The 21,425-nt window shown below is 44.1% G+C and overlaps 3 protein-coding genes across 3 annotated transcripts; all 3 read left to right on the top strand.

The window, feature by feature from the left end:
- The first annotated feature begins 3,932 nt into the window (after positions 1–3,932).
- LOC132574844 (mas-related G-protein coupled receptor member H-like) lies at positions 3,933–4,902 on the top strand. The gene is given in 2 exon segments (XM_060243075.1): positions 3,933–3,989; positions 3,991–4,902. Coding segments are annotated over 2 exon segments (969 nt in total).
- Positions 4,903–12,252: 7,350 nt separating this feature from the next.
- LOC132574691 (mas-related G-protein coupled receptor member H-like) lies at positions 12,253–13,224 on the top strand. Its single transcript, XM_060242925.1, has one exon. The coding sequence runs from the start codon at positions 12,253–12,255 to the stop codon at positions 13,222–13,224; it is 972 nt and encodes a 323-aa protein (XP_060098908.1).
- Positions 13,225–18,302: 5,078 nt separating this feature from the next.
- On the top strand, positions 18,303–21,151 carry LOC132574843 (proto-oncogene Mas-like). Its single transcript, XM_060243074.1, has 3 exons — positions 18,303–18,310; positions 18,450–18,628; positions 20,268–21,151. Exons 1-3 carry the CDS (start codon positions 18,303–18,305, stop codon positions 21,149–21,151), a joined length of 1,071 nt encoding a protein of 356 aa, XP_060099057.1.
- The last annotated feature ends 274 nt before the right edge of the window (positions 21,152–21,425 follow it).

Below are 21,425 nucleotides of genomic sequence, written 5' to 3'. Positions count from 1 at the left end.
AGAGAAGGGCAACTAGAATGATTAAAGGGCTGGAGCACTTTCCCTATGAAGAAAGGTTGAAACGCTTGGGACTCTTTAGCTTGGAGAAACGTCGACTGCGAGGTGACATGATAGAGGTTTACAAGATAATGCATGGGATGGAGAAAGTAGAGAAAGAAGTACTTTTCTCCCTTTCTCACAATACAAGAACTCTTGGGCATTCGATGAAATTGCTGAGCAGACAGGTTAAAACGGATAAAAGGAAGTACTTCTTCACCCAAAGGGTGATTAACATGTGGAATTCACTGCCACAAGAGGTGGTGGCGGCCACAAGTATAGCCACCTTCAAGAGGGGTTTAGATAAAAATATGGAGCACAGGTCCATCAGTGGCTATTAGCCACAGCGTATGTGTGTATATAATTTTTTTTTGCCACTGTGTGACACAGAGTGTTGGACTTGATGGGCCGTTGGCCTGATCCAACATGGCTTCTCTTATGTTCTTATGTTCTTACTTCCCTTGCAGGTTCCATGCAGTTTGCAAAAAAAGCCCACCCCTCAATTTCCATTACATTTGTTATGATCCTCCACTTCCAAACCTTGTTGGGAATTTCTTGCAAGTTCCCTTTTCAGGGATGGGATTTCTCACAAGACATGAAATCCGAGAATCCATTTCCTCCACACTTAAGGACTTTTTATGGTAACCTCTGGAATAATAGGTTTTGCCCATCTCTAATGGGTTCCAGTTATGCATTTATGGGCCATGCATCAAGATGGTCCATCTGTACTTCACCCACGCTGCCAGAAGAAAAAACTATTCCTTACAATGAAGGGATCTTTGAGTCTTTAAAGCTTAAACCCTGAGGTCTTGTTCGTCTCTAAGATGTTATCGGACCTGAATATAACTGTGCTCTTGCAGACCAACATGGCTTCCCTCTGAAACGATTTCTCAGACAGGTGCATTTTTGGAGATGTGACTAATGCTTGATGGGGAAATTTTCTTCAGTCCAGAGGAAAGAACATGATGGAGATGCCATGTAGACCATCTTCTGTCTCTCACTGAGACCCAGGAAGTCCTAGAAGCTTCTTCAGGACAACCTGAGTTCAAGGATAGAGAGGTTTCTACTGGGTGGAATGGAGTACCTGAGGTGGGTTCTTCCACAGCAATCATAGCTTGCGTGGAATCAGAGTCCCTTGATGGGGCTGTGAATTCTCCTTGTGATGGTCCTGAATGTCCAGAACCTGCAACTTTCTCAGAACTATCTAAGTCAATGGTAACAACAGAAGGACTGCTTTCACTTCTCAGATCAAAAAGACTCAAGAAACAACCAGTAAACCTGGACCTGTAGATAGGAGCAGCCAGGAAATCCTGGGCAGAATAACCACACCCCTATCAATGACTCAGATTCAGCAGACTGCCTGATATGGATCACTGGTGAGTTGTTCATTCTGTTTGGTAGTCTTTTTGTTGGGGGGTGGGGGTGGAGGAGTAACTTAAGAGTATTTCCGCTGCTCTGTAAGAGATATACCAGACAGTTGTGTGTGGGGTTAGAACATTATTAGCCTCCGTCCCTAGTAAAAGGCTGTGTCCAGTTTCTTTCGAATATCTGGTGAAGAAGGTAAGACTTTGCATGCGATCCCTTTATGTTGCTGAATTCACCTCCTTGGGTGCTCTACATGTTCTTTTTTCTTTTCTTTTTTTTTACCCTATTCTCCAGAGTGTACACAACAATGACGACTGCAGATTTGTACCCTCCCCTTCTCTCTGAATCAGAGACTCAGAGCGGCTTACAATCTCCTTTATCTTCTTATCCCGCAACAGACACCCTGTGAGGTGGGTGGGGCTGAGAGAGCTCTCACAGCAGCTGCCCTTTCAAGGACAACCTCTGCCAGAGCTATGGCTGACCCAAGGCCATTCCAGCAGCTGCAAATGGAGGAGTGGGGAATCAAACCCGGTTCTCCCAGATAAGAGTCTGAACGCTTAACAACAACACCAAACTGGCTCTCACTTCCTATAAGTTCCTCAGCTTCAACCCGTTAGTCCTTATAGTAACCAAAAGGAAGCCCTACCGCTTCTAGATTTATCTGCACCTGTTCCTCCCTTGCTTCTTTCTGTTGTCTGTACTCTGCTTCTTCCTTTCCACTCCTTTTGTCACGTGCCTCCGCTTGAAACATTTATATTTTGTATGTGCATTGTGAGTTCCTTAGTCAGATGCCAATATTTGTGTTTGATGTGATCTCTGGACTCTGATCTCTGATGTGATCCCCTTTAAGCAGGTCCTGAAGCCTTGATTGCGGGGACAGCAAGCAAGAGGGAAGGATAAAATCATAGCGACCAAGCTCCTGAAAAGGGGAAGAGGTGAGTGAGCAATTATGAGGATTTATTCAGCCACAGAGAAAGGAAACCAGGGAGGTAGACTCTGTCCAGAGTACTGGATATCTACATGGATAGATGTTCACTTTAACTTATGGAGATGGAAAGTGTAGCTGACTTACAGTGACTCCTGCATGTTTTCCAGGCAAAAAACGCTTGGAGGTGGTTTGCCTTTGCTTGCTTCTGAGGCACAACCATGGATTTCCTTGGTGGTCTCCCAACCATGTACTAGCGAGGGCCAGTCCCACTTAGAAGCCAAGATTTCGTGAGATTGGGTGAGCCTTGGCCATCCAGGTGCAGACAGCTTTAACATATATGACTCTGAAAATTGAAAATAATCATCAGATGCAATGCTGAAAATGTGGTGCTTCTACCCCAAGAAACAACCCCTCCAGAGCCCCAGATACCCCCAGATCAGTTCGCTATTAAACCCTATGGGAATCGATCTCCCTAGGGAATAATGAAGTGCCCGGCATTCGTTTCCCTCCCTCCCCCCCCCCATTTCTGATGACTCTGAAGCAGGGGAGGGCCTGCTCCCACCTGGGGAAGGGCATCTCTACTCTTGAGTTGCTGAACTTCCAACTTCTTCAAAGAGACAGAGCAACCAAATGTTCAAGTTTACCTTTCCTATGCAAACGACCTCTGAAAAGATTGTGCTACCAACAGAGGTTCTGGGCTGCTTTCACAAGCACTGGGAGCAGCCGTGTTGTTCTGCCTGCTCCCCCCGCCCCCGTTCAGCCTTAAAGACACAGACACACCATCCCAAGAGGAAGCCTCGGGAGGTGGAAAGGCACATGGTAGCTGAGGGTGGGGCTTCCCCCCGCCGGCCAGCTGACTGGGAGCGGGAAGCAAAAGTGGGAGACCCCCTCTGGAACCTGGGGATTGGCAAGCCTATGTTAGCAGCAGATGACAGGACTCAAAATAATGGGTTTAAATTATGCATGGATGGATATTTGGGGGGGGGGGGTTCAGAAAGAGCAGTTCAGCAGTAGAATCAGCTGCATAGGGAGGCGGGCTCCCCTCATGGGCAGCCTTCAAGCAGCAGCTGAACAAACCCTTGACTGGGATGCTTTAGGCAGATTCTGCATTGATTGGACTACAGGGCTTGTAGGACCCCTTTCAACTCCAGGACCGATTTCACACTCACCGGAAGCCGCTCTCACGCTTGTCTTCTCAGCGCAGCTTCCTTCCCACTATCTGCCCCGGGGTTACAGCAAGCGTCAGAGTTTTCATGCAGCAAAGAGAAACTGGGTTTTAGCGGTTTCTCTTTGCTGTGGGAAAACACCGATCCTTGCTGCAGCCCCGGGGCAGATCGTGGGAAATCGGAAGGAAGCCGCGCTGAGAAGACGGACGTGAGAGCGGCTTCCGGTGAGTGCGAGATCGGTCTTTGATTCTATGAAATTAACCTCACTAGTAACTCATTGTCAAATAGAATGAAGTCACGCTGAAAACCTCAGCTGTTTAGTCACAAAACAAGATCTGAATCCTCCCGTTTCCTTTCTCCTAGGCGAAGTGTAAAGGCAAGAACTGAAAACAAGAATGCTCCAAGCAGCACAACCAACCTCCATGACAACTCTTTTCATGATGGATGCAGTCCTGGAAAATTTTAATAACTCTAATTATACTTACTTTTTTTTCCCCAAGTGTCAGTGAAAATGATAATATTTCAGAAGGCATTCCATCTCATAGCTCCTCTGATAATGGAAGAGAAGAGAGTTTTGAAATTCATATTGCAAAAGTTATTGATATCATTGCATTGGTCATCTCCATTTTTGGAGCAGTGGGGAATGGAATTGTCATCTGGCTTCTTGGCTTCCGCATTAAAAGGAATCCTTTCATGACCTACATCCTGAACTTGGCTGTCGCTGATTTTGGGGGCCTCCTATCACTTTTGGTTCAGATTCTTTCCTTGATTAGATTTATTTTTTTACCATTCTTTTTCCTGGCCATATTAATGAACAGTGCTAGTCTTTTCCTCATGGCGGCCATCAGCATTGACAGGTGTGTGGCCGTCTTCTTCCCACTTTGGCATCAATGCAAGCGGCCCCCGCGTTTGTCCACCATTGTATGTGCACTCATATGGGTCCTCTCTGTCTTGCTTACTGCAATTACCATCACTCTCGCATTTTTTAATACAAACGAACAACCAATTGAAAACTTCTACCAGTTTATTGTGAATGTTGTGCTTTGCCTCCTGGTCATGACAATTGCCACTGTGTCCCTATTCATCAAAGTGTGTTTGAAAGAACAACAGCGTCGAAGGGGAAGGCTTTTGACCATTGTCTTGCTCACTCTTCTCTTCTTCCTCCTCTTTACTTTTCCAGCAAATGTCATCTTCATCCTCGCTTATTTTGATTATTTACCGATATATATGGCATCTGTTCCAGCTCTATTAGACTGTTTAAATAGCAGTGTCAACCCATTCATTTATTTCCTGGTTGGGAGACCATGGAAGTCTAGACGCAGGGAGAGCATGAGGGTGATCCTCCAGAAGGTTTTCAAGGAGGAAAAAAGCTGTACTGAGGAAACCCCAGCTGAAACCCAGTTATGAAGCCATTCCAAGAGCCAAATGCTTCTTCCTTTGACAGGCAAAGTCCACTATGGTTTTCAATTGTAACATGCATTTAAAAAAAAAAAGGTATGGTTAGGACACATGCTGTTGCAACATCTTTTTAAAATGAAATCTCCTTCTTTGGACAGTGCCTGACATCCTTTGAAGAAGACACATACCACTGCAACCAGAAGGAAAAGGGTTCCAACTACACAAGGGCTCTTTGGCAATCCTTTTTCTCTTCCCTAAACACATAATAATAATAATAATAATAATAATAATAATAATAATAATAATAATAATAATAATAATAATAATAATAATAATAATAATAATAATAATAATAATAATAAATTTTATTTATACCCCGCCCTCCTCGCTGAGGCAGGCTCAGGGCGGCTTACAGGACATGGCAAGAGCCATATTAAAACAATAAAACAAGATTATACAGTTCAATACAGTTAACAATTAAGTATTTAAATAATATAAAAACAGCCTAAAAATATAATCTAACAGTGCTACTATCTCAGTTATATTAATGATGGTGTGATGTTTATTCCAAGCTCCATCTTAGAAGGCTAGCCGGAAGAGGGCGGTTTTGCAGGCCCTACGGAATTGGCCAAGATCCCGCAGGGCCCGCACCTCTTCCGGCAGCTGGTTCCACCATTGGGGTGCTTTTATAGAGAAGGCCTGTTCTCTAGTTGTTTTTAGTTTGGCCTCTAAACCATGAAACCAAAATGTATTCCTCTCTCTGAGTTATTATTATTATTATTACCTTTAATTTATACCTCGCCCTATCCGCAAGCGGACTCAGGGTGGCTAACAATCAATTCTTCAAACAAGCAATCCTCCTGCGGCCATGTAGAAAAGTTCTGTTCCATAAGGTGCTTTTTGAGATGAAACTCTTTTTAAAAATAGAGGCTGAGATGTCAGACTTGAGCCTCACCACTGAAGTCTGCTTCTAGAAGCTTACAGTCCCACTGAGGAAAATAGGTGACCATAGATTCAACTGCTACAGTACAAAAAATAATGGGCAAACTCTCACACGTCTTTTGTGGCTAGAGCTACATGTAGGACCAGTCCCAAAGAGAACCAGTTTGGTGTAGTGGTTAAGAGTGGCAGCACTCTAATCTGGAGAACCAGGCTTGATTCCCCACTCCTCTTCCACATGAAGCCAGCTGGGTGACTTTGGGTCAGTCACAGTTCTCTCAGAGGTCTCTCACCCCCACCTACTCAACAAGGTGCCGCTTGTGGGGAGAGGAAGGGGAGGTAATTGTAACAACTCTGAGAAGCTGCTTTGAAACTCTCTCAGGTAGTGAAGGGCAGAGTATAAAACTAATTCTTCTTCAGATAGTGGAGGGCAGGGTATAAAACCTCCTCCTCCTCCTCTTCTTCTTAAACCTTTATAGAATTCCTTTTATCTACATTTCTGCACTGTACCACCAGGGATGCAAAATCATCACCAATCTATATTGGATGTGTACAATTTTATTATGCAAAGGAACTAACCATATATGCCCTGGCTATTGACAGTCTCCATCATGGATATCTAACATTTACATCTTAGCTAACATCCCTGTTATTGTCACTCCTTACTGAATTGGTTGATCATTTTTTTTAATGTGTGTTATCTTTTTGTCTGTATTTTCCACTGATGCATTGCCTGTGCAAAATAATTGATTGACCATGTGTGAGTTGTGCATGACTTCTTTTGGAACCTTGAATAAAACTTTGTTGGACTCAAACTTTGTTCTAGGAAAGGGTATACTGTTGTCTTAACCGAGTAGATTCACCTGGGGTCAATAAGGTCAAAGAAAAGAACGGCGTTTTCAGCTTTGATCACGCAAATCACCTCTTGGGCTATGGGGGCCAAAATAAGTTCCAACCCTTAATCTATCGTCACTGAACAGGAGTTGGGCACTTTAAAAGGTAAAAGAGATGATGCTGTGCGTTCACGAGGAACTTAGGATCTGTGCTCATAGCTGTTCAGCGCCAATAGATTTAAAACTTTGAGTTAAGAACATCAGATTAATATGCCACAAATCATCCATTTTAGAGCACAGAAAGAAAAATGGAACTCCCAAGATCTCCATTCTCCCAAGATCTCCATTAGACTCCCAGACAATCGCTTGAAAATACCTTTGCACTGTTTACCAATGCAAAAAGCAACTTTCCCTTGAGACATAAGATCTTAGATGCAATTTCCTCCCCTCATAAGGGCTTTCAAGAACATCTTGGGAGAACTGCAGAATTTCCTATTTTTAATGGATGCTCCTTCCTGGGTATCTGGTCAGTGCATTTGGATGTAGACTCTGTGCCCCACCCTGTTGAATCAAGTCAAGTATCTCTTGGTCGTTCTCTAGCTGGGGTTGGATAATCAGTACTGGTTGGACAAATTCCTTTAAAATCAAAAAAGTGATCAAGACCAAGATCTCAAAATTCTGAAGGGAATATCTGAAGTTTCCTTTCAAGTCTCTCTTAGTTGTTCTCTAGCTGGGGTTGGTTGCTCAGCACTGGATGGACAAACTCCTTTAAAATCAAAAAAGTGATCAAGACCAAGATCTCAAAATTCTGAAGGGAATATCTGAAGTTTCTTTTCCAAGTCTCTCTTAGTTGTTCTCTAGTTGGGGTTGGATGCTCAGCATTGGATGAACAGATTCCCTTAAATTCAGAAAAGTGTTCATTAAAATTTTTCTAAATTTTGAACAGAATGGGCGTTGTCGCACTGACCTTAATCCGGAGCGACGTCCCTCTTCACTGCGCAGCGTCTGCGCGGATTTCGCACTAATTGCTCCGCAGAACCCGGAAGAGCCGCAAAGTCCCACGGCTTTTGCATCGCAAATGTAAACTGGTTTTTGGCAGTTTACATATGCGACGCAAAAGCTGGAGGACTTTGCGGCTCTTCCGGGTTCTGCGGAGCAATTAGTGCAAAATCCGCACAGAAGCTGCGCGGTGAAGAGAGACGTCGCTCCGGAATAAGGTCAGTGCGAAAACGCCCAATGTCTGAAGTATCTTTTCATCTATTTTGAGACGGGGTTTGGACTGGGAAAAGGTAGACGCTAGAAGCTTTTTCTTTGTTTTCAATAATTCTTTCCGGTCTTTTTTCTTCAACCTTTTCTTTCTAAGTTAAAATATACTGTTCAGTCCTTGCGTTTTATGGTAAACCTGGAACCAGTTTTTCACTATGCTTGTTCTGGGGTGGAGAGCCCTTTTGCTACCGGGGCTTCTTTCTATTGTTGCACAAATTGCCCTAGAAGAAGAAAAAGAAGTTGACATTGGATTTATATTCCACCCTTCACTCAGAGTCTCAGAGTGCCTCACAATCTCCTTTATCTTCCTCCCCTACAACAGACACCCTGTGAGGAGGGTGGGGCTGAGAGGGCTCTCACAGCAGCTGCCCTTTCAAGGACAACATCTGCCAGAGCTATGGCTGACCCAAGGCCATTCCAGCAGGTGCAAGTGGAGGAGTGGGGAATCAAACCCGGTTCTCCCAGATAAAAGTCTGCACACTTAACTACTACAGGGGAAGAAGGTCTATGAGAGCTATGGCTGACCCAAGGCCATTCCAGCAGGTGCAAATGGAGGAGTGGGGAATCAAACCCGGTTCTCCCAGATAAGAGTCCGCACACTTAACCACTACACAAAACTGGCTCTGGAGCTGCAAGTTGGTGTGCCTCTATTCTGCAGCAAGTGGAATACATTTATCAGCGTATCCGCTTGCTGCAGAATAGCAGCATGCCAACTCGCAGCTCCGGGGCAATTTGTGCAAAAACAGAGAGAAGCCCCAGTAGCAAAAGGGCTCTCCATCCTGGAACAAGCATAGTGTGAAATCGGTTAGAGTAAACAGGGATAGTCCTCATTCTATGCAAAATGAAGTCTAACTCTTCCTAAATGCATTCACTTCCGTACTTCCCTTGCAGGTTCCATGCAGTTTGCAAAAAAAGCCCACCCCTCAATTTCCATTACATTTGTTATGATCCTCCACTTCCAAACCTTGTTGGGAATTTCTTGCAAGTTCCTTTTTCAGGGATGGGATGTCTCACAAGACATGAAATCCGAGAATCCATTTCCTCCACACTTAAGGACTTTTTATGGCAACCTGTGGAATAATAGGTTTTGCCCATCTCTAATGGGTTCCGTTTATGCATTTACGGGCCGTGCATCAAGATGGTCCATCTGTACTACAGCCACGCTGCCAGAAGAAAAAACTATTCCTTACAATGAAGGGATCTTTGAGTCTTTAAAGCTTAAACCCTGAAGTCTTGTTCGTCTCTAAGATGTTATCAGACCTGAATATAACTGTTCTCTTGCAGACCAACATGGCTTCCCTCTGAAACGATTTCTCAGACAGGTGCATTTTTGGAGATGTGACTAATGCTTGATGGGGAAATTTTCTTCAGTCCAGAGGAAAGAACATGATGGAGATGCCATGTAGACCATCTTCTGTCTCTCACTGAGACCCAGGAAGTCCTAGAAGCTTCTTCAGGACAACCTGAGTTCAAGGATAGAGAGGTGTCTACTGGGTGGAATGGTGTACTTGAGGTGGGTTCTTCCACAGCAATCATAGCTTGCGTGGAATCAGAGTCCCATGACGGGGCTGTGAATTCTCCTTGTGATAGTCCTGAATGTTCAGACCCTGCAACTTTCTCAGAATTATCTAAGTCAATGATAACAACAGAAGGACTGCTTTCACTTCTCAGATCAAGAAGACTCAAGAAACAACCAGTAAACCTGGACCTGTAGATAGGAGCAGCCAGGGAATCCTGGGCAGAATAAGCACATCCCTATCGATGACTTAGATTCGGCAGACTGCCTGATACGGATCACTGGTGAGTTGTTCATTCTGTTTGGTAGGCTTTTTTGGGGGGGTTGGGGTGGAGGGGTAACTTAAGAGTATTTCTGCTGCTCTGTGGGAGATATACCAGACTGTTGTGTGTGGGGTTAGAACATTATTAGCCTCCGTCCCTAGTAAAAGGCTGTGTCCAGTTTCTTTCGAATATCTGGTGGAGAAGGTAAGACTCTGCATGCAATCCCTTTATGTTGCTGAATTCATCTCCTTGGGTGCTCTACATGTTCCTTTTTCTTTTCTTTTTTTACCCTTTCCCCCCGAGTGTACACAACAATGACTACTGCAGATTTCTGAATCAGAGACTCAGAGCGGCTTACAATCTCCTTTAACTTCTTACCCCACAACAGACACCCTATGAGGTGGATGGGGCTGAGAGAGCTCTCACAGCAGCTGCCCTTTCAAGGACAACCTCTGCCAGAGCTATGGCTGACCCAAGGCCATTCCAGCAACTGCAAGTGGAGGAGTGGGGCATCAAACCCATTTCTCCCAGATAAGAATCTACACCCTTAACAACTACACCAAACTGGATTTCACGTCCTGTAAGTTCCTCAGCTTCAACCCATTAGTCCTTATAGGAAGCAAAACGAAGCCCTACCGTTTCTAGATTTATCTGCTCCTGTTCCTCCCTTGCTTCTTTCTGTTGTCTGTACTCTGCTTCTTCCTTTCCACTCCTTTTGTCACGTGCCTCCGCTTGAAACATTTATATTTTGTATGTGCGTTGTGAGTTCCTTAGTCAGATGCCAATATTTGTGTTTGATGTGATCTCTGGACTCTGATCTCTGATGTGATCCCCTTTAAGCAGGTCCTGAAGCCTTGATTGCGGGGACAGCAAGCAAGAGGGAAGGATAAAATCATAGCGACCAAGCTTCTGAAAAGGGGAAGAGGTGAGTGAGCAATTCTGAGAATTTATTCAGCCACAGAGAAAGGAAACCAGGGAGGTAGACTCTGTCCAGAGTATTGGATAGCTACATGGATAAATGTTCACTTTAACTTATGGAGATGGAAAGTGTAGCTGACTTACAGTGACTCTTGCATGTTTTCCAGGCAAAAAATGCTTGGAGGTGGTTTGCCTTTGCTTGCTTCTGTGGCACAACCATGGATTTCCTTGGTGATCTCCCAACCATGTACTACTGAGGCCCAATCCCACTTAGAAGCCAAGATTTCGTGAGATTGGGTGAGCCTTGGCCATCCAGGTGCAGACAGCTTTAACATATATGACTCTGAAAATTGAGAAGAGTCATCAGATGCAATGCTGAAAATGTGGTGCTTCTACCTCAAGAAACAACCCCTTCTACCTCAAGAAACAACCTCAAGAAACAGATACCCCCAGATCAGTTCGCTATTAAACCCTATGGGAATCGATCTCCATAGGGAATAATGAAGTGCCCGGCATTCGTTTCCCTCCCTCCCCCCCCCCCCCATTTTTTGATGACTCTGAAGCAGGGGAGGGCCTGCTCCCACCTGGGAATAGGCATCACTACTCTTGAGTTGCTGAACTTACAACTTCTTCAAAGAGACAGAGCAACCAAAGGTTCAAGTTTACCTTTCCTATGCAAACGACCTCTGAAAAGATTGTGCTACCAACAGAGGTTCTGGGCTGCTTTCACAAGCACTGGAAGCAGCCGTGTTGTTCTGCCTGCTCCCCCCGCCCCCGTTCAGCCTTAAAGACACAGACACACCATCCCAAGAGGAAGCCTCGGGAGGTGGAAAGGCACATGGTAGCTGAGGGTGGGGCTTCCCCCCGCCGGCCAGCTGACTGGGAGCGGGAAGCAAAAGCGGGAGACCCCCTCTGGCACCTGGGGATTGGCAAGCCTATGTTAGCAGCAGATGACAGGACTCAAAATAATGGGTTTAAATTATGCATGGATGGATATTTGGGGGGGGGGGTTCAGAAAGAGCAGTTCAGCAGTAGAATCAGCTGCATAGGGAGGCGGGCTCCCCTCATGGGCAGGCTTCAAGCAGCAGCTGAACAAACCCTTGACTGGGATGCTTTAGGCAGATTCTGCATTGATTGGACTACAGGGCTTGTAGGACCCCTTTCAACTCCAGGACCGATTTCACACTCACCGGAAGCCGCTCTCACGTTTGTCTTCTCAGCGCAGCTTCCTTCCCACTATCTGCCCCGGGGTTACAGCAAGCGTCAGAGTTTTCATGCAGCAAAGAGAAACTGGTTTTTAGCGGTTTCTCTTTGCTGTGCGAAAACGCCGATCCTTGCTGCAGCCCCGGGGCAGATCGTGGGAAATCGAAAGGAAGCCGCGCTGAGAAGACGGACGTGAGAGCGGCTTCCGGTGAGTGCGAGATCGGTCTTTGATTCTATGAAATTAACCTCACTAGTAACTCATTGTCAAATAGAATGAACTCACGCTGAAAACCTCAGCTGTTTAGTCACAAAACAAGATCTGAATCCTCCCGTTTCCTTTCTCCTAGGCGAAGTGTAAAGGCAAGAACTGAAAACAAGAATGCGCCAAGCATCGCAACCAACCTCAATGACAACTCTTTTCATGATGGATGCAGTCCTGGAAAATTTTAATAACTCTAATTATACTTACTTTTTTTCCCCAAGTGTCAGTGAAAATGATAATATTTCAGAAGGCATTCCATCTCATAGCTCCTCTGATAATGGAAGAGAAGAGAGTTTTGAAATTCATATTGCAAATGTTATTGATATCATTGCATTGGTCATCTCCATTTTTGGAGCAGTGGGGAATGGAATGGTCATCTGGCTTCTTGGCTTCCGCATTAAAAGGAATCCTTTCATGACCTACATCCTGAACTTGGCTGTCGCTGATTTTGGGGGCCTCCTATCACTTTTGGTTCAGCTTCTTTCCTTGTGGCTTAGATTTATTTTTTTACCATTCTTTTTCCTGGCCATATTAATGAACAGTGCTAGTCTTTTCCTCATGGTGGCCATCAGCATTGACAGGTGTGTGGCCGTCTTCTTCCCACTTTGGCATCAATGCAAGCGGCCCCAGCATTTGTCCTCCATTGTCTGTGCGCTCATATGGGTCCTCTCTGTCTTGCTTACTGCAATTACCATCACTCTCGCATTTTTTAATACAAACGAACAACCAATTGAAAACTTCTACCAGTTTATTGTGAATGTTGTGCTTTGCCTCCCGGTCATGACAATTGCCACAGTGTCCCTATTCATCAAAGTGTGGTTGAAAGAACAACAGCGTCGAAGGGGAAGGCTTTTGACCATTGTCTTGCTCACTCTTCTCTTCTTCCTCCTCTTTACTTTTCCAGCAAATGTCATTTTCATCCTCGCTTATTTTGATTATTTACCAGAATATATGGCATCTATTCCAGCTCTATTAGACTGTTTAAATAGCAGTGTCAACCCATTCATTTATTTCCTGGTTGGGAGACCATGGAAGTCTAGACACAGGGAGAGCATGAGGGTGATCCTCCAGAAGGTTTTCAAGGAGGAAAAAAGCTGTACTGAGGAAACCCCAGCTGAAACCCAGTTATGATGCCATTCCAAGAGCCAAATGCTTCTTCCTTTGACAGGCAAAGTCCACTCTGGTTTTCAATTGTAACATGCATTTTTTTTAAAAAAACAGTATGATTAGGACACATGCTGTTGCAACATCTTTTTAAAATGAAATCTCCTTCTCTGGACAGTGCCTGACATCCTTTGAAGAAGACACATACCACTGCAACCAGAAGGAAAAGGGTTCAAACTACACAAGGGCTCTTTGGCAATCCTTTTTCTCTTCCATAAACACATGAAACCAAAATGTATTCCTCTCTCTGAGTTATTATTATTACCTTTAATTTATACCCCGCCCTCTCTGCAAGCGGTCTCAGGGTGGTTAACAATCAATTCTTGAAACAAGCAATCCTCCTGTGGCCATGTAGAAAAGTTCTGTTCCCTAAGGTGCTTTTTGAGATGAAACTCTTTTTAAAAATAGCTAGAGGCTGAGATGTCAGACTTGAGCCTCACCACTGAAGTCTGCTTCTAGAAGCTTACAGTCCCACTGAGGAAAACAGGTGACCATAGATTCAACTGCTACAGTACAAAAAATAATGGGCAAACTCTTACATGTCTTTTGTGGCTAGAGCTACGTATAGGACCAGTCCTAAAGAGAATCAGTTTGGTGTAGTGGTTAAGAGTGGCAGCACTCTAATCTGGAGAACCAGGTTTGATTCCCCACTCCTCTTCCACATGAAGCCAGCTGGGTGACTTTGGATCAGTCACAGTTCTCTCAGAGCTCTCTCACCCCCACCTACTCAACAAGGTGCCGGTTGTGGGGAGAGGAAGGGGAGGTAATTGTAACTGCTCTGAGAAGCTGCTTTGAAACTCTCTCAGGTAGTGAAGGGCAGGGTATAAAACCTCCTCCTCCTCCTCTTCTGCTTCTTAAACCTTTATAGAATTCCATTTATCTGCATTTCTGCATTGTACCACCAGGGATGCAAAATCATCACCAATCTATATTGGATGTGTACAATTTTATTATGCAAAGGAACTAAGCATATATGCCCTGGCTATTGACAGGCTCCATCATTGATATCTAACATTTACAGCTTGGCTAACATCCCTGTTATTGCCGCTCCTTGCTGAATTGGTTGATCATTTTTTTTAAATGTTTGTTATATTTTTGTCTGTATTTTCCACTGATGCATTGCCTGTGCAAAATACTTGATTGAACATCTGTGTGTTGTGCATGACTTCTTTTGGAACCTTAAATAAAACTTTGTTGGACTCAAACTTTGTTCTAGGAAAGGGTATACTGTTGTCTTAACCGAGTAGATTCACATGGGGTCAATAAGGTCAAAGAAAAGAACGGCGTTTTCAGCTTTGATCACGCAAATCACCTCTTGGGCTATGGGGGCCAAAATAAGTTCCAACCCTTAATCTATCATCACTGAACAGGTGTTGGGCACTTTAAAAGGTAAAAGAGATGATGCTGTGCGTTCACGAGGAACTTAGGATCTGTGCTCATAGCTGTTCAGCGCCAATAGATTTAAAACTTTGGGTTAAGAACATCAGATTAATATGCCACAAATCATCCATTTTAGAGCACAGAAAGAAAAATGGAACTCCCAAGATCTCCATTCTCCCAAGATCTCCATTAGACTCCCAGACAATCGCTTGAAAATACCCTTGCACTGTTTACCAATGCAAAAAGCAACTTTCCCTTGAGATATACGATCTTAGATGCAATTTCCTCCCCTCATAAGGGCTTTCAAGAACATCTTGGGAGAACTGCAGAATTTCCTATTTTTAATGGATGCTCCTTCCTGGGTATCTGGTCAGTGCATGTGAATGTAGACTCTGTGCCCCATCCTGTTGAATCAAGTCAAGTATCTCTTCGTTGTTCTCTAGCTGGGGTTGGGCAATCAGCACTGGATGGACAAATTCCTTTAAAATCAAAAAAGTGATCAAGACCAAGATCTCAAAATTCTGAAGGGAATTTCTGAAGTTTCTTTTCCAAGTCTCACTTAGTTGTTCTCTAGTTCAGGTTGGATGATCAGCATTGGATGAACAGATTCCCTTAAATTCAGAAAAGTGATCATTAAATTTTTTTTCTAAATTCTGAACACAATGTCTGATGTATCTTTTTATCTATTTTGAGACGGGGTTTGTACTGGGAAAAGGTAGAAGCTAGAAGCTTTTTCTTTGTTTTCAATTCTCCTTTCCCATCTTTTTTCTTCAACCTTTTCTTTCCAAGTTAAAACATACTGTTCAGTCCTTGCGTTTTTCGGTAAACCTGGGACCAGTTTTGCACTATGCTTGTTCTGGGGTGGAGAGCCTTTTTGCTACCGGGGCTTCTCTCTGTTGTTGCACAAATTGCTCTGGAAGAAGAAGAAGAAGATGACATTGGATTTATATTCCACCCTTCACTTAGAGTCTCAGAGTGGCTCTCAATCTCCTTTATTTAATAAAAATAAATAAAAATACAGAGAATATAAAAATTTAAACATTGGAGATAAAATCAAAATGAAACCAAGCTTACAGATGCATTCATACGTGATCAGATTTAAATTTAAGGATGTCAGCCAAAAATTTTGCCACAGCCTCGCCAACCTCCCCCTCACTATCGTTCAATAAATAATAACAGGGTGTTGCATATGGGGACAACAAAATTATATGCTGCCTTCATCAACTTGAAGGGAGCATTTCATTCAATAGATAGAGCCTTACTATGGATTAAGCTAGGTTACCTGGGAATGGACCCTTGTTTGCTGTTTCTCTTGAGGAAACTTCATTCTAATACTTTTTGCCAAGTGAAATTTTCTTCTAGTGGCGACTTGACTGGCAAAATTCCATTGTTAAAGGGGGTTAAACAAGGTTGTGTGCTGGCCCTGCATCTTTTTAGTTTATTTTTAATTGACCTGGTACAATTTTTGAACCCTATCAATGGCCATCCGCCTAAACTAGCAGGCCCAGGGGTTCCCTTATTACTTTATGCCGATGATACTACCATCCTCTCTTGCACAAGTGTGGGCCTGAAAAAGGTATTAGAATGCCTTCTATGACTACTGTAATTGTAATTCACTCTCTATCAATTATACCAAATCTAAAGTAGTTGTCTTTTCAAATTGCTAGCGCCCACAGAGATGGTTTATTGGCAACTCAACAACTGAGCAAACAAAATGTTTTAAATACTTGAGGGATCACTTTTAAGCACAAGTTAAGCTGGTTTTCACATCATGACAACACCGTCAACTTGGCTAAATGTTCAGTTGCTCAAATTAAACATTTTTTCTTCGCAAGGGGCGACCAATTAGTTCCGGCAGCAATTAAGGTGTTCAAAGCTAAAACGCTACCCCAAATTCTCTGTGGTATCCCTATATGGATCTCAGCATTTACTAGAAAAGCGGAGGGCATTCAAGCCTCATTCTTTAGAAAAATCTTTGGAATGCCAAAATGTGTGTCCTACTTTGCTCTCTGCTCTGAAGTGGGTCAGTCTTTGGTGGAGACAAAAGCCTGGATTGCTGTGTTTAAATTCTGGCTCAAAATTCACTTTAGAACAGAGCTACATGTAGGACCAGTTCTAAAGAGAACTAGTTTGGTGTAGTGGTTAAGAGTGGCAGCACTCTAATCTGGAGAACCAGGTTTGAAAATGACATTGGATTTATATTCCACCCTTCACTCAGAGTCTCAGAGTGGCTCACAATCTGCTTTATCTTCCTCCCCAACAACAGACACCCTGTGAAGTGGGTGGGGCTGAGAGGGCTCTCACAGCAGCCGCCCTTTCAAGGGTAACCTCTGTCAGAGCTATGGCTGACCCAAGGCCATTCCAGCAGGTGCGAGCAGAGGAGTGGGGAATCAAACCCGGTCCTCCGAGATAAGAGTCCTCACACTTAACCTCTACACCAAACTGGCTCTGGAGCTGCAAGTTGGTGTGCCGCTATTCTGCAACAAGCGGGATATATTTGTCAGCATATCCGCTTGCGAAAACAGAGAGAAGCCCAGTAGCAAAAGGGCTCTCCATCCTGGAACAAGCATAGTGTGAAATTGGTTTAAGTAAACAGGGATAGTCCTCATTCTATGCAAAATGAAGTCTAACCTTTCCTAAATGCATTCACTTCTCTAATTCCCTTGCAGGTTCCATGCAATTTGCAAAAACAAACAAACCTCACCCCTCAATTTCCATTACATTTGTTATGATCCTCCACTTCCAGTCCTCGTCTCACAAGGCATGAAATCCGAGAATCCATTTCCTCCACACTTAAGTACTTTTTATGGCAACCTCTGGAATAATAAATTTTGCCCATCTCTAATAGGTTCCGGTTATGCATTTATGGGCCGTGCATCAAGATGGTTTATCATGTCACCCCGCAGTCGATGTTTCTCCAAGCTAAAGAGCCCCAAGCGTTTTAACCTTTCTTCATAGGGAAATTGTTCCAACCCGTTAATATTCTAGTTGTCTTTCTCTGGACTTTTTCCAATGCTATAATATCCTTTTTGAGGTGTGGTGACCAGAATTGCACACAGTATTACAAATGAGACCGCACCATCGATTTATACAGGGGCATTATGATACTGGCTGATTTGTTTTCAATTCCCTTCCTAATAATTCCCAGCATGGCATTGGCCTTTTTAACTGCAATCGCACACCTCTGACTCAACTCAAATCTGAGAATCCATTTCCTCCACACTTAAGGAGTTTTTATGGCAGCCTCTGGGGTAATAGGTTTTGCCGGTCTCTAATGGGTTCCTCATTATTCACATGTGGGTGATGCTTCAAGATGGCCCATCTATACCCCACCCTACTGTCCCAGGATAAAAGTATTTCTCACAACTGAAGGCACCTCTGAGTCTTGAAAGCTTAAGCCCTGGGATCTTGTTGGTCTCTAAAATATTACCAGACTCGAATATAACTGTTCACCCTTAGACCAACATGGCTACCCTCTGAAACTGATTCTCAGACAGAAGCTTTTTTTGGAGATAGGTGAATAATGCTTGATGGGGAGATCCTCATCGGTCCAGAGAACCAATGGAGATGATGGAGAAGCCGTGTAGGCCATCTCCTGCCTCTAACTGAGAGCCAGGAAGCCTTAGAAGCTCCTGCAGCACTATCAGGGCAACCTGAGACCAAGGATGCTGAAGTGAGTACTGGACTGAATGGTGTACCTGAAATGGATTCTCACACAGTCATCATAGCCTGAGTGGGATCAGAGTTCCATGATGGGGCTGTGAATTCTCCATGTGATGGTCCTGAACTCCAGACCCCTGCAACTCTTCCAGAACTATCAAAGTCAACACCAGTCACCGAAGTAGTGTTTTCACTTCTCAGATCCAAAAGACTCCAGAAACAACCTGCAAGCCTGGACCTGTAGACAGTAGCAGCCAAGGGAATCCTGGGCAGAATAACGGCATCCCTGTTGATGGCTCAGATTCAGCAGACTACCTGGTATGGATCACTGGTTAGCTGTTCATTCTGTTGCATAGGCTTTTGGAGGGTAACCTAAGGGTTAGTCTCCTGCCCTGCCAAAGATATACCAGATTGTTGGGGTGGGGGGTAGAACATTATGAACCTTGGTTCCTACCTGAAGGCTCTATCTGGTTCCTTTATGAACCTTGGTTCCTACCTGAAGGCTCTATCTATTCCAAAGAATTGTTGAAGGAGGTAAGACTTTTTCTGCATGTGATCCCTTTATGATTCCCAGTTTTTTTTTTCTCCTTGGGTGTTCCGTGTTCTGCATCTTTTTTCTCCACCCTGTTCCGCACAGTGTACACTCCCTATAAGCTCCTCAACTTCAGCCCATTAGTCCTCATACTAATTGAAATGAAGCCTTGCCTTTTCTGGATTCAACCGTTCTTGCTCGTCACGCTTTCTGTTCTTTGAACTCTTCTCCCTAACCAGCAAGGGAAGAGCGATGGCTCTTTGCCCGGCTTGCCTGGTGCGGCTGCTGCCAGCTTCATTGCCAAGTTTGCCTCTCTCTGCCTCTCCCTGCAGCTTTGTCAAAGGGGCTTTTGAGAATCATAGAATCCTAGAGTTAGAAGGAACCTCCAGGGTCATCTAGTCCAGTGGTGGCCCACAGTAGCTCTCCAGATGTTTTTTGCCTACAACTCCCATCAGCCCCAGTCATCAGCCATGCTGGCTGGGGCTGATGGGAGTTGTACGCAAAAAAACATCTGGAGAGCTACTGTTGGCCACCCCTGATCTAGTCCAACCCCATGCACAATGCAGGAAACCCACAAATACCTACCCCAAATTCACAGGATCTTCATCGCTGTCAGATGGCCATCCAGCCTCCGTTTAAAAACCTCCAAGGCAGGAGAGCCCAAGGAAGGAGCCCAAGGAAGGAGAAGGTGCCTGCAGCCTGCAGTGGGGACTGTGGGTGGCAGGGCAGGCGCTCTGAGATAATTTGCAAGGGGGGCCCTGAAATTTTGACTGCCTAGGGGCCTCCACAGGGTTTAATCCAGCACTGCTTTGTGGGGATGCTTTAGGCAGATTCTGCATTGATCAGGAGGTCAGAAGACATGACCCCTTCCGGCTCTATGATTCTATGAAATTAACCTCACCAGTCACCCATTTTCAAATAGAGTGAAGTTAGGCTGAAAACGTTAGCCATGGGGAGGGACGGTGGCTCAGTGGTAGAGCATCTGCTTGGTAAGCAGAAGGTCCCAGGTTCAATCCCTGGCATCTCCACTAAAAAAGGGTCCAGGCAAACAGGCGTGAGAAACCTTAGCTTGAGACCCGGGAGAGCCACTGCCAGTCTGAGTAGACAAGACTGACTTGGATGGACCAAAGGTCTGATTTGGTATAAGGCAGCTTCATATGTTCATATTTGGAAAACAGGATTTGAAACATTCATTGTTTCCTTTCTCCTAGCAGAAGTGAAAACAAGAATCCACAAAGCAGAAATGGACCGTCGCATATAACATCGTCTCAACAACTCTTTTTAATGATGGATGCTGTACTGAAAAATGTTGATAAACTTGATTATATTGACCCTTCTTTCCCAAATATCAGTAAAAATTATTATAATATTACAGAAAATTATTATAATGTTACCAAATATCCCAGCTATAATCAACCTAGTTTTTATTATTTATTAGATCATCACTCTTCTTTAAAAAGTAAGTTTACAAAAGTTATTTTTATCACTGTATTGGTCACCTCAATTTTGGGAGCCGTGGGGAATGGGATGGTCATCTGGCTTCTTGGCTTCTGCATCAAGAGGAGCCATTTTACCACCTACATCCTAAACTTGGCCATGGCTGATTCTGGGGTCCTCCTATCACTTATGCTTCGTTTTACTTTCTCGTATGTATCTATTTCTTATTTTGCATTTCAGAGGTATTTTGACATTGTTATCTTAGTGCTCGTTTCCCTGTTCCTGTTAATGTACAGCACCAGTCAATTTCTCCTGACGGCCATCAGCATTGACAGGTGTGTGGCCGTCTTCTTCCCGCTTTGGCATCAATGCAAGCGGCCCCCGCGTTTGTCCACCATTGTATGTGCGCTCATATGGGTCTTCTCTCTCTCGCTTACTGCAAGTTCCATCACTCTCGTGCTCCTTAATCCAAATGCAATACTAATTAGAAACTTCTTCCAGTTGATTGTGAATGCTGCGCTTTGCCTCCCAGTCATGACGATTGCCACTGCGTCCCTGTTCCTCAAAGTCCGCGTTAAAGCACGACGGCTTCAGAGGGGGAAGCTTTTGACCGTTGTCTTCCTGACTCTTCTCTTCTTTATCCTCTTCGCTTTTCCTTATAACATCATGAGCATCTTCTATGTTTTTGGCGGTTTATCAGGAGATATAAGAATCCTTGCGCTTCTATTGTCCTGTTTGAACAGCAGCGTCAACCCAGTCATTTATTTCCTGGTCGGGAAGCAATGGAAGTCTGGACATAAGGAGAGCATGAAGATGCTCCTCCAGAAGGTTTTCAGGGAGGAAGAAGGCTGTGCGGAGGAAACCCCGGTTGAAACTCAGTTATGATGCCATTTATTTTTATTTATTTATTTATTTTATTGCATTTTTATCCCGCCCTCCCCTAATGGGCTCAGGGTGGCTAAGAACAGTCAAAACAACATAACGTTAAGATAAAGGTACAGTAAAATCATTAAAACATTTCAAACAGTTCATACAGTTTAAACATGTAGTACAGTTTCAGGTTCACTCCCTAGGATTCAAGATGGCGGATTTTAGTTATTACTGAGCGCTACATATAATGATGTTATAGGATGTTATGATGTAAGATAACTGTTCATTT

Source organism: Heteronotia binoei, chromosome 7, assembly GCF_032191835.1.
Source record: "Heteronotia binoei isolate CCM8104 ecotype False Entrance Well chromosome 7, APGP_CSIRO_Hbin_v1, whole genome shotgun sequence".
Taxonomy (NCBI): Eukaryota; Metazoa; Chordata; class Lepidosauria; order Squamata; family Gekkonidae; genus Heteronotia; species Heteronotia binoei.
Note: the sequence above shows the minus strand (reverse complement) of the source record. Positions and strands in the feature narration are given on the sequence as shown.